This window comes from Lepidochelys olivacea, assembly GCF_965140295.1.
Source record: "Lepidochelys olivacea isolate rLepOli2 genome assembly, chromosome: 6".
NCBI lineage: Eukaryota > Metazoa > Chordata > Testudines > Cheloniidae > Lepidochelys > Lepidochelys olivacea.
In genome coordinates this window covers 43,857,876-43,871,617 of record NC_140416.1, presented here as the reverse complement: position 1 = coordinate 43,871,617, position 13,742 = coordinate 43,857,876, and the positions used below count along the sequence as shown (strand labels likewise).

The 13,742-nt window shown below is 43.7% G+C and overlaps 1 protein-coding gene across 1 annotated transcript in view; it reads left to right on the top strand.

The window, feature by feature from the left end:
* Positions 1–5,086, top strand: part of NAV2 (neuron navigator 2) — a 671,297-nt gene extending 666,211 nt beyond the window's left edge. The window contains exons 37-38 of the mRNA XM_084631659.1: positions 62–265; positions 1,470–5,086. Of these exons, the coding sequence (XP_084487785.1) occupies positions 62–265; positions 1,470–1,595 (330 nt within the window). The 3' untranslated portion in view covers positions 1,596–5,086. The remainder of the gene's footprint in view (positions 1–61; positions 266–1,469) is intronic.
* The last annotated feature ends 8,656 nt before the right edge of the window (positions 5,087–13,742 follow it).

Genomic DNA, 13,742 nt, shown 5'->3' with positions numbered 1-13,742 from the left:
GTAGTAGAACCCATTATATTACAGACATATGTTAAGAGATGTATTTGCTCTTGTTTTCTAGTTGTATGGAAGGAGAGCTCCCTGGGAGGATCCTGCCAAATGGGTAATGGACACGTATCCCTGGGCAGCCACCCCACAGCACCACGAGTGGCCTCCCTTGCTGCAACTGCGGCCTGAAGATGTTGGATTTGATGGGTACTCAATGCCACGGGAAGGTTCAACTAGCAAACAAGTTCCCCCGAGTGATGCTGAAGGAGATCCTTTGGTGAGTTCTTCCAGCTAAAGCTCCAGAGCTAATTAGGATATACTTGCTAGGGGGCAAAAATAAATAGGAATGAAAGAATAAGTGACAATAAGTTAAATGTTCTAGAATTACAAGGAAATATTTCCTGCCACAGAGTAGAGTCAGCCTATGGAATGCACTGCCACAGGAGACCGGTGTGTCAGATGTAATTTTGCCAGATACAGTGAAGGAGAATACTCAGATCTCCTCGTTGTGAGAGTGTAGCTAAAATGGCTATAAGAATATGAAGGAAACTTTGTCCACCTCATGTAAAGCTTTGCACAATAAACTAGATGCCTTTTGCCTGTTTCTGGTGTTTGTGTATATATAAAGTATGCAAATGCATGATTTAATGGAACACATTTGTATAATGGTGTGGAAATTCTTGACCTAACCTGCCCGGCCAGGACCACGGGATAGCTGTGTCACTATGATATTGAGCTATTTTTCTGGTTCAGTTGCTATGTGAAAATTGAAGCTTACATAATTGGTGTCTCATTTATTAATCAGCAAATACCATGCAAGTGTATGGAAACCAAGATTTTAAACATTGTACACAATATATACAATAGTTTAAGCTTTGGATTTGCTTGTTAATGCACATTTTAATATGAGCGTGATGGTAACACTAGTTCATGCAGCTTTCTTCCTGGTGAAAACAGTTATTGCAATAATTGCTTATGTTACAGCTATTCTTAAACTATTGTTTGGAATCATGTACACCTCCAAAATAAGTTGGGTATATTGAAGAATCACCTTACATTTCCATTATTGTATGCACACATTCACAGAGATGTTATTATCCGTTATCTAATTTAATAGATCTCTTTTTCTGACCTGTTTGTAGAACTACAGAATTCTAGTTAATACATATTAAGACTGGTTAGCGCAAGAGGCTGGGAATAAGGAGATGTGGAATCTTCATAGCTCTTCCACTGACTCCGTGTGTGACCTAGAGCAAGTCATTTAGCCGCTCTGCATCTCAGTTTGTCTCTCATAGGAGAGGTGTAATAACAACTGTGCTGTGCGAATTGTTTTACATTTAGTATCCGAAATAAATATTCCCCTCTTCTCTTGCACTAGTTTCACATGAGTGATGTGAGTGCAAATCTGACTGTTCTATAGTATTAAGATTCTTTCGTCTCAGCAGACAAATAACCCTTAACCCTTTTCCGTGCTTTCTTAGATGAACATGCTAATGAGACTGCAAGAGGCAGCCAACTATTCGAGCCCCCAGAGTTACGACAGCGACTCCAATAGCAACAGCCATCATGATGACATCCTTGACTCATCCTTGGAGTCGACGTTGTGATCTTCAGCAGACAGAAAACAGGCGGTTTCCCACTGTCCCTCTCCTACTTAAAAGAATCTTTATCACAAACTAATGAAGATAACTTGTTACTGTACTGGACTGGGCAGATGTCTCAGTATTAGAGCTGCAAGAACAAGACACTTTATTTGAGTCAGTCTTGAATGTGGGTGCAGGTAACCCAAACAACTTTTGTACTGTTTTTCTTTTTACAATTATAAGAACTGCACTATGTCTTTGTTTTGTTCTGTTTAGTTACTGTAAGCCCTCATGCCTAAGATACTGAAGACATTTAAAAAAACAAAACACTTCACAGCTTTGAAACAAACAGCATTGTGCTATGTACTGTCCAGAAGGAGAAGGGAGGGATGTTTATCGCCTATGTTGCTTCTGACCAAACACATTTGGGTGAGGGCTGGATTTCTAATAATCAGCTTTGCAGACTAACCTCAGCTGCGGATAGTTCTGGTGCTATAATATATCGCTTGCCTTGCTAATAATGGTCCATAAAAGGCAAAGCTGCAAGACAGGGAAATTTAAAATAAATATTAAAATAAAATAAAAAAAGCTGCTCTCCTTGCCAGTCTGAGACCTTGGCTTGCTTTTCTCTATTTCACCATGTGTTTATAGAGATTTACAGATATATAAATAGAAATATATGTACAGTCTAAACAAATCAGGGTTTTTTCAAACACTGTGTAACAAACTATCGTACAGAATTTTAAAGACCAAGTACCCCTTTGATATTCAGGGCTTGATTCTCCTCTTACTTACACCAGTAAAACTCCATTAACTGTAGTAGAGTTACTCCTGATTTACACTGGTGTAAGTGAGCAAAATTCACTCCTCTGCAGAGGGCCTATGCCCCATTTAAATGCCATAGCTTAAGTGGAACTTCACTGGTGCATAGGTTGTCTGTTCGCCCTATGGATAGGGGTGAATTTCACCCAATTAGGGTATAGTCAGGCCTTCAGTTTTTACCGTTTGTATTAGAATTTTATAGCTGTTTTCTAGACTTTTTTGTCAGGGATTTCTCTCTCTGACCATTACAACTGCAAAAGGGGTTCATTAAAGCTAAGCTCTGCAGGCAGTCCGCTGCTACTCTGGTAAAATCATTTAGTCGTTTGGTTTTTAAATAGCAGAAAGTAGTATTTTTGCAGTTCATCGAAACTGTCTTATCCAGGTCTTAAAAAGGGGGGTACTATCTCTTTAAGGTTTAAAAGTTGCTCATGGGTTATGGCTGAGCTGTGAACCTGGTTCTCTATTTCTCCTCCTCCTCTCCACACGCACACAATACAGTTTCAGTATTAAGGCTTGTACTTTGGTTGGGGAGTAAGAACACCTCACTAAGAATTGCACTTTCCTTTCCTTGGGAGCAAATACTTTCACTAAAACCACCACACATCAGCTGTCTCAGGCTGTACTCAGCAAGAACCACAGTCCTCAACACTGATTTGTACAAGCCTTTCCGGCTCTATTTCGGTGCTGAATTTTAAAGTGATGCCTTACTTATTTTGTACTAACTGTATTCGTTACATTAGTGCTGTATACTGGGGGGTTTATGTAAGTGAACAAACAGGGCTAAAGAAGTCATCTCTTGGAATATAATAACAAATTGCTGTGAATATTGTTTGTGTGAAATATTAGATTTTGTTTAAATGTGACCGTGACAAAAGGAGGGAAATGAGAGAACTTTTCAGGTTCATATCAATCTGCAGCTACTAGGTCATTGGACAGCTGTTTGTTCAATGCAAGAAAAAAAATAAAAGCTTTTCTATGATGAAAAATGCCATCACTTCTAAACTACAGAAAAGCGATTGCTGTTTTTTCAGTGTACAGGTAGAAAACTTAGTACAAACACTTTTTGTAAGAGCTGGTTAATCCTTCTGGGTTTAAAATAATATAACAGATGCAAGCTCATGCTTCTGTGACTCAGTCTGAATGGATAGTTTTATTATCCCTCATGACTTTCTACTATCTGTGACATGACTGTAGTTACTTTTTTGTCTTTGTCCAATGAGAGCTGGTCGTGAATCTGCTCCCATTACAGCTTTTAAGTCTTGATGATCTTTTAAAAAAAAGAAATTGTAAAAGAGTAAGTAAAATATTTTATTGATGGCGAGTAGAAAATCCCCTGAGCTGGTGTCACTGCTTTTAACCTTACTGAATTCTAGTTTAGATTATGTCATTTAAATGAAAGGCAAAGGGTTACTCAATCAACCTTATTAAACCAGATCTTCTTACTGTAAAGTGGGCTACACTCATATGGAATCACATGCAGAGCGTGCTGAGGAGTCAGTGATTCATTTCTCAGCAATCCGACAATTCTGCTTCCCAGCACTGACTTTACCAGCTACTACTGTGAATCTGGGTAGAGACTGAATGCCTGAACCTGAGACTGAATCCATGCAAGTAGGCCCTTGTGCCTGTGTGGATCTGTTTGTGGGATAGAGGCCTAAGATGAATTAACATCACAGCATTTCTCAGCAAACTTTTAACTGAATCCTACAAATACATTTGAAATTGTCAGATTATATTTTGTTGTGAATCCTGTGCTCAGATGCAGGAAAGGGGCTCTATCCATCTGCTATTCTCTGATTGACAACCATTTGGGGTAATGTAAAAGAGGCGATTTGGAGTAGGTTAGTCATTTTAATCTTCACAAAACTCAGTGTCCTTTCTGAAACTTCGGGAAGCAGGGTTACCTGTTATGCACATTTCTTATCTTCATCATGATTTCAGTATAGCTTAGTAAAACTTTTTTTTTAATGAATTTGTTCTTCTTTTAAGGCTTTGTCCAAAATGCTTCCAATTTTTTTGCCTTTTTTCTACAAAGTTGGCTTGTTTAAAAAAAAAATACAAGATTCTATGCAACATTCATGTTGAGTTATAAATTGGAAGCTTAAACCATTTCTTTTCCTTCAGAACTGCCAAGAATTGTACAGGCCATAACTGAGACATGGAGACAGTTTTAGCTGAGGGTGCGTTTGGCTAGCTTTTTTTTTTGTACATTTTGGAAGAAAAAACTATTTCATTGTTGATGCTTAACTTCGATATTATGTGTATTGAATCTTGTCTAAATGTGGCAATTCTTTCAAGGAAAAAGAAAAGTCTTTGTGGATATTAAATGGAAGGTTGCTGTTTTGATCTAGTCGTTTCCAGTGGAACAGTTTATGAAATATGTTCTATAAGATGTACATTTTTTCACTGTAACATAGAAATGTAAATATTTGATTAAAAGTGCTGCATTTTGATGAATTTTTTCTAGCCATTTTTAAAGAGAAAACTAGGAATTGAGTATTTTGTGTACGGTATGATGTTTGCCATCTGTTCCCCTCCCTATTTAATTTTCAGTTGTCATTTAGGATTGGAATTTGCAAATGGTCTGTTTGAGATCATGGCCCCCGCCCCGAGTGTCATGGAAAATAAAGCTGATGATTGTACCAGTCTTAAATTATTCATGATTCAATAAAATTGATACTTATTTATTCATATTTGTGGTTTTGCTGCAATTTTGTGCCATGTTTATCAAGTGTATCTGTTTAGTATACTGGCATTTGGGCTTTTTAGTTCTTTAAAATACTTTTATTTTTAGTGCTTGTGAAAGAATGCTGGCTTGACAGCCCTCTAGACTGAAGACCCTGTGTCCACAGAACAAGGCAGTGGAAACGAAGTTTTTAGTCCATTTCTCTGAGAGTATAGTAAGATGACACGCTTCATAAGAGCTTGTCTACAAGGGGAAATTTTCCAAAAAACTGTACCACGGCCCAAGGACTATTCACGGTGCCAGGGACCTAGCAAGGAAATAGCTCTATAGAACGGTGGTTAGGCCACTCACCTAGGATGTAAGAGGTTCAAGTCCCTGCTCCGTTGACTTTATTTATAAAAAATTGAACAGGAAAGACCGAAGCTGTGTCTGTACATCAGCGTAGAGCTGCCAACTTTTGTATATTGCTCAGGCACGTGGGTGCTCGTGTCGGCACTGTGTGTCCTCACCACAGCTGCTTGTGTCAATAGAAAATAGGGTAGGTACACCAGTGTTCCTCACGTCCCCATCCAGCGCCATGCTTCGTGGAACGTTTTCACAGTGCGCTGAGGGACACCAGCAAGTCATCCAGGAATTGCTGGGAAAGAGGAGTCAAATTCCCACAATCTCACTCTTCCCATCCCATAAATGTTCAGACCTCTTTTAAAATTCCTACATGCCCCTTTTTGGAACTTCAGTGTGTACAACAACAAACAAGTGTGCAAGGAGGAAGATGAGCTGCTCACGGATGATGGACACAGTGAACAAAAGTGTCACGGGGTTGCTGGCCTTCACACAGCAGCTCCACAGCTGTGAATAGGAGCTTCTGGGCCTGAGAAATGAGCACAGACTGTTGGGTGGCAATGTAATGCAGCTTTGGGATGACAAACATTGGTTGCAGAACTTTTGAATGCAAAAGCCCACATTCCTGCACCTGTGGGCCGAGCTCGCCCCAGCCCAGACATACCAGAATTAGAGCAGCATGGACAGCGTAACAGCGAGTGGTGAGTATACTATGGAACCTTGCACAGGCACGTTGCTATTGGCCAGTGGGGAATTGGAAAAATCCACAGTGGGGGCCATTGGCATCCAAGTGTGCAAGGCCACCAAGTGTATCCTGCTGCGCAGGAAGTAGTAGCTGGATCTGAAGCAATGGGGTTCCCGAACTGTGGTCAGGCTAGATGGGGCAAACATCCTTACTCAGGCACCACCCCATCTTTCCCCGACCACGGCATTCTCACTGGTGATGTTGAAATGATAGCGATTCCGGAGGACCCTTGTTCCCCTGGTTCATGAAACCGTACACTGACCACCCTGACAGAGCCCAGGAAAGATTCAATTATCAGCTGAGTAGGTGCAAGCTCCCTGATGAACGTCCCATTGGTAATCTCAGAGCTCACTGGTGATGTTTAATTACTACTTGGCTCTCAGCAAGGCAAACATTCCTATTAGTACTGCTGCCTGTTGTGTACTCCAGAGTACCTGTGAGGTGAAGGGGGGAAAGGCTACCAGCAGAGTGGAGGGGTGAGGTGGACCAGCTGTCTTTTGACTTCGAACAGTCAGGCACAAAGGCTATTGGAAGAGCCAACCGTGGAGCCGTAAAAGACCATTTTAACTGTAAGCTAGAGTAGTGTAGTACTGTTGGGAACTTGTGTGCCTTCATGCAGGTAGACCTTAAATATGGGTGGGCGATAAGGCCAGATAGGACTTTTGTAATGTGGCATGGCTGCTTGGTGCAAACTAATGAATATACACTGAGTTTCAAAAACTAAAACTTTGTGTGCAAACAAACAGGAAACAAAGATAAAGTGCAAATCAACACGTTAAAAACATTTTAGCAGCACTGTAAGAGTGTGCCCTATCCTTATAAAAACCAATTACAACAATAAGTATACATGCTTACAAATAAAAAAATCCACATTACAACGGTTCATTCATGTTTAAACACAAGTAGTGCAGTGTGTGTGCTGGCTGAGCCTGCAGCTATCACAGGTCAGTGGTGCAGGTGTAATCATGGTTCTCCCCTGGCACTCATGCCATGATGCCACCTGTTATGCTGGGGAGTATGGGGAGCAGTGACCATGGAGTTTTCCATGGAATGGGAAGGCTGTTGTGAACAGGGTCTTTGGCCTCAATAATGGTCATCTGTGTTTGTTGCCTGAGCAAAGCCATAATGCACTTCGCTGTCCCTTTGCCTCTACTCCAGCAGCCAATCACTCCAGATCTAATCCTTCGTCCTGCTCTCAGCCCTTCAGCACCTCCAGTCCCTGAGGTCACGGTCAGGAGCAGTAGAAGACTGGCGAAGCTCACAGCCCAAATCCTCCTTGGGCCGCTTCTTTCTTCATCTAGACAATGTCAGGCATTCAGCAGATGCAGAGGGTATGCCGCTCAAGGCCACCATGCCAGAGGCAGATGAGCAGAGCAACAACTAAAGTGTTAGATTTACAATCATAACAGAAAGGGAGTGATGCTAAGGCTCAAACCTGCCTTACATCAGTCCCATCATGATCTTTAATAAAAAATGCTAATTGTCATTTTAGCCTCTCATTACAGAGCCACTCTGCAGCTCAAGCCATGCTGAGTCAGGACTATTGCATGGGAGTTTTATATGCTGGGCAGCCCTGGATTTGAGTACAGGGAAATGGCAGTGCATGGTGCCAATATTTTCACAGCCAGTGGTGATTTTGGCTGATATCTCGAGCCTAAGGATGGCAAATGCCCAGAGAACACAGCTGCTACTGGCATCCCGAAGCCACCCTAGGGCTGCCAGCCTGCTTACTGCACTGGTGCCAGCGAAACCCTTCAGAGAGTGGTATGGAAATTGGTACTACGGTGGGGGAAGAAAGGCTGGCGTCATCCCTAGAAACATTCAGGAGAGGTTGGCACAGTATCTCCATGAAAGCCTCAGCGTGGATGTTCAAGAAATTAAACACCACATAGGGAGACTCATGTCCCCAGCCCGCCACCCGCAACAAGCCAAAGAAAGGCAAAGCAAACACCACGGCTATCTCGTTCTTCTACCTCTGTCAGAGCACAGGGCAGTGAGCTGATGTAGATGGTGTAATTTGGACTGCTACACTCAACTGTTTGAATTTATTTTTGCCCATGTAGTAGTTGCTTGCTATACATTCCAAAGGGTAGAATTGTATGCCCAGTGCTGGTTTTAAAAGTAAATTGAGGCATCAAAAGTTGCTGCCATCTCTCACCGGTACAGATGGGAGGGAAGGGGGTGGGCAATTTTTAAATAGGGAAGAAGGGCACTGAAAAGGGAAACAAACATGCTCATAAGAAATAATGCATCCATACACTTACCTGCATGCCCTTTCCTTCATCAGCAGGCTCATCTGTGTGCAGCTGGTGGGACTGGCTTGACTCTGGCAGAGTTTGAAATAGCTCCTGGCTTGCCCTGTGGTTTAGGTCTCCCTCCTCCTTACTGTGTACTGCAGGGGCTTCCACATCCAAAGTGTCCCCAGTCACATTGAGGGTGCTGGTGGAGTCCCTGCCAAGTGTGGCATGCAGGTCATTGTAGAAGCAGCAGGTGTGCTGGGCAGCCACAGATTAGTTGCTGCCCTTATGATCTGCCTGCTGAAGTTCTGTCACTGTCACCGGCGATGGATTCTCACCCCTATTGTGCCCCAGGCTTAGCACATCCCCTGCACAATCTGCACTTAGATGGCTCTATTCTTTTGGCTGCTCCTTAGCTGGGCTTGTACCGTCTCTTCTCCCCTCACCCGCCTGCACATCCAAGCTGAGGAGCTCCAGGCCTCTGCTCCAGGCAAGAGCGCATCAGGTGTAGCTCTCTGTCTGCACGGAGCCAGCAGGGATGGAAGTGCACAAGTGGGTTAATATGTGTGCTAAGCAAAGCGGACAACCAGGAAAAGGCATTTCAAAACCATGCTGTGTTTTTTTAAGGCATGGGTGGGGAGGGGGTCAGGTGTCCAGTATTAGTGCCTCCCCCAAACGGTGAAGTTAAAAACTGTGACCAGAGTGACCACTGTTGCAAGCTAGCTGCTGGATGACTGGTAAGGTCGACAAAGGTAATGCATTGTCTACACTAGCTCTACATTGCCAGAAGTAGGTCAATTTTGGCTTGTATCATTCCGGGAGGTGTTGTAATTGCATCAATGAAATGGTGCTTATGTTGGCAGCAGACAAGTTTAGATGCAGACACATGCAAAACAAGTTGGCTTAACAAGTTCTAGTGTAGAGCAGGCCTTGGAAAACTCTGTAGCAGACTATCACATAGCCTAGTGGCAATGGCTCTTCTGTAACGTGGGAGACCTAAGTTCAGATCTCTTCCCCACATCAAGCAGAGGGGAGAATTGTGCAATAGGTTGGATCACAGAAACCCCCTGGGAGCTGCCACCTGATGTGCTACTTCTGCCCAGTCAGCTTAGGACTTCAGCGCCCTGCCTGGTTTGAGCCAGACCCGCTAGCCTGCTGCAAACCTAGACCCAGGTCTGAACCACGTCCCCTAACAGCTGTAGGCTCAATTGAGAGCAGCTTACAGAAGTGTTCCTGTCTTTAACACTCAGATGCCCAACTCCCAGTGGGGTCCAAACCCCAAATAAATCCGTTTTACCCTGTATAAAGTTTATAAATTCATAAATTGTTCGCCCTCTATACACTGGTAGAGAGATATGCACAGCTGTTTGCCTTGGATTAATACATACTCTGGGTTAATTAATAAGTAAAAAGTGATTTTATTAAATACAGAAAGTAGGATTTAAGTGGTTCCAAGTAATAACAGACAGAACAAAGTGAATTACCAAGCAAAATAAAATAAAACCCACATGTCTATGTCTAATAAAACTGAATACAGACAAAACCTCACCAGTTCCAGTAAGCTTCCTTTTACGGACTAATCTCCTTTTAGTCCGGGTCCAGCACTGAGCAGCCAGTAACAGAGTGTTTCAGTTTGTGGCAGTGTTTTCCTGAGGCGGGAGCAACTTTATTTCTAAAAAGTTCTTTTTAGCCAGCTGTTTTTTTCCTGTTCTGCAGACTGTTTTGATTCCGGGACACGCAAATTTGGGGCATGGTACTGGAAGGTGCTCAGCGCTCTGGCTCTAATCCTGCAAAGAGTGCTTTGGGGGATTGGGACCAAAGTGCTCAGCACCACGAACCTTTTCTTTCTTTCTCACCCGGCCCTCACCCTTACCTTCAGCCCCACTCTTTTTTGAACCCTTTCTCCTGGGTCTACATGTAGCATCCTCAAAACATCTTCCCTTCACCCCCACGTTCTCTTTAGCTGCTGCTCTGTCTCCCTCCTTCCTTCTGCTTCCAACAGTCTACAATGCCTCTCTCTTCCAGCTCCTTCCTGCTGGTAGCTTCCAGGTTTCCTACCTTAGTCCCATCCTCTTCGCTCTCTGTAGACAGCCTCACCCACCATTTATTACCACCTCTATCTTGATGACTCCTACATCAACCTCTCTACATGGGTGTTATTTACCTAGGCATGAAGGGTGGAGGGGAAACATCCCCCGCCCCCCCATCTTTCAGTTTGTGGGGAGCATCACTGTGTTTCTCTCCCAACTTTCAGCCCTCCTTGGAGGGGAGCAAAAGAGAGAACTGTCTAAGACCTGGTCTACACTAGTGGGGGAGGGGGAAATCGATCTAAGTTACACAACTTCAGCTATGTGAATAACGTAGCTGAAGTCGACGTACTTAGATCGACTTATCGTGGTGTCTTCACTGCAGTGAGTCGACTGCTGCCGCGCCCCTGTCGACTCTGCCTGCGCCACTCACCGAGCTGGAGTACGGGAGTTGACGGGAGAGCACTCAGGGGTCGATTCATGCGACTAGATGCAATAAATTGATCCCCGCTGGATCGATCGCTGCCCACTGATCCGGTGGGTAGTGAAGACATACCCTAAGGCATCAGCTCTCAATACACACAGTGGGTCCATTGGGGAGGGAAGAAGCAGCTTACTGCCACTAGGCCCGTACTTTCCCTTTGCTGGCCAGGCGGGAGACTACTTTCTGAAGCCAGTTCAGCTCTCTCTCTGCCTCCTTCCTTCCCCCACCAACCCACACACCATCAGAGGGAGCCAAGCGGGGCAGCCAAATGCACTGCACTGAAGAGAGGCTCAACTCCTCCCCTTGCAGCTCCAGCTCCTCCTTCTCTCAGCAAAGCTGTTTCCGGTATGAGGAAGAAGGGAGCTAAGAAAAACAGCCAGAGCTTGTGGCAATGCTCTGAGGGTCTTTCTGTCCCACGCCAATCAAAGCTGCTGGCAAAGTTTCTCCCCTGCTTTCAGCTCCCGGCTAGCACCCCTACCCGAGTTTCATTTTATGGCATTGTGTCTCTGGCATATTTGAACACCCTGCCTGCTGTCAAGAAGGAAACCACCAAGGCAGGAACAGCACAGCTAGTGCACCTGGGATTGCAGCAAACACACTGCACTGGGGAGGTGCTTGCTCACCCACCAGAGCTCTTACTGTAATGATACTGTTCTCCCTACCATTTGGGGACGGAGAAGAACGGATACATTTCCCAGCATTAGGAACATGCTCTCATTTTTTTTATGGTTGTTGAAAGCCTGACCTGATCTCCTGCAACTCTTGGCCAAGGCTTTCACAAGTGGCTTGTGATTTTGAGGACCTATCAGGAGATTTCTCAAAGGGGCCTGGTTCTCAGAGGGTGGGAGCTCAGCACTTTCTGAAGATCAGGCTCCTTAAAGGGATCTCAAGTAAGCCACAGATATTTGCTAGTCAAGTCTGGTGATCTTGGCCATTGGTAGTGAGACGCTTTCGCTTACGCTCATCAGAGGCTATTCTTTTTTAAGATTACACATTCTAAAAAAATGTTCCTGCTAGGAGATATTAATCAACAGTGGCTATTTTTTTTTCTCTTTCAGATGAAGTGTGTTGTTTTTGAAGTGTGTGGAACAGAACTACAGGCCTGGGGACCAGACTGGCTGGTGTGAAAGCAGGCACCACCGTTCCTCTTACTGCTATCTCTAAAGCCCCACTGTTTCATGCTGGTGTGACAAACATGCTTTTGTGCATATGGTGTTAACAGCTGTGGTTTATTAGCTGAAGCGTGTGTGTTTACGTATGCATCCTGCTAACTGAACATATTGCATTATGGACATCAGTGTGATGCTCAATGCAGTGCCGTGTGTTTTATTGTACTCACAGTACAATTCTGTAAGGGGAGCCGTCAATGTTTTTAACACAAAGGGCTCAGTTTTTCTCTACCCTGTTAGGCATAGCTCCTAGTGAGGTCATTGGCTCTGACGCTCCAGTCGGGGTTTAAACGTCTGCAACTCCATGACTTCAGTGAACTTAGAGTGGTGTTACACGGGGTAACACAGCGGCATCAGGCCCAGAGTGCTTTGAGATAAATGACAGGTGTGCCTGTGTAGCTGAGGCCAGACCTGAGCCCAAGGACTTCACACCATTCACACCTTGGTATCTGTTATTGAAATTCTTTTGGCCTGTGGCCCCCACAAAGAGAAGTGGAGCAGAGCAGGAAGTGACACAAGGCCCTTGACTCCGATCTTCTCCTGGAGACACCAGCCTTTAGTGAACTTACCAGCACTGACCTTAGCCAATGCCCATTATATTAATCAGCTCATGTGACAGCAACCTTGCCATTATGTCTAGCTGAGCACTTTTTCCCTGTATAACCCTTAGTTAATGGTGTTAATCTTTGTATAGTACAGTACTATGTATATAATACATGGTATTAACCGTCTTGCACTCCATCCCATCAAGATCTTTGCCTGTAGAGAAGAATCACAATCTCTCTTCACCTCAGTTCTCTGGCTGTAAACTGGGGCTAATACTACTTCCTTTCTCCACTTTGATTGTATTGTCTACTTAGGCTCTGATCCTGCAAAGACTTATGCATTGGAGTAAATGGGACTACTTGGAGCATGTACACACACATACTTTTTTCCAGGATGAGGGCCTTAGATTGTAAGTTCATTGGATAGGCACTGTCTCTTAGTATGAGAACTTGAAAGGTATTTAGGTACCTAACTCCAGGCTGATGTGTCTGTACAGTGCCTCGCACAATATGGCCCTGATCTTAGTTCAGGTTTGTAGGCGCTACTGTAATACCAGTAAAAATAATGCTCTTTTTTTTTGTTTGATGTACCAAACATACTATTCCAGGAGCCCTGCATGCCATGGAAGTGGGTGGGACAGAGGGGGAAATCAAATAATGGTACAACCACCGTTGTTGCAAAAGAATGTCTTTTTTCATTCAGTGTGAGGGAGGGATGCCTTCAGTTAATTACCAAAACATTGCCACCAGATGGCAGCAAAGACAAAATAATTGAATCCAAATCTCTGTCTGAAGCCCTCAATTCCAAATGTAAGCAAGACAAGGTTAGAAAAGAGGATGTATTTCTGAGATTGCCATTAACATCTGCTAATGACGCTGACTATGAAATGGCTTCACATGCAAAGCAGAGATGGTGCAGATTTTACTTTTTCTGTTTGGTGAGAAAATATTTTGCTTTGGCAACAATTTGCAGGAGCATATTTTTTTCATTAAAATTTGATAGAACAAAGACATACAAGCCAAAATCCATAGCAAAGATTAGGTATCCATTATTTCATATTTTGCAGGTGCAGGAGCTTGGGAGTCAAGGATTTTAGTTCTACCACTGATTCAT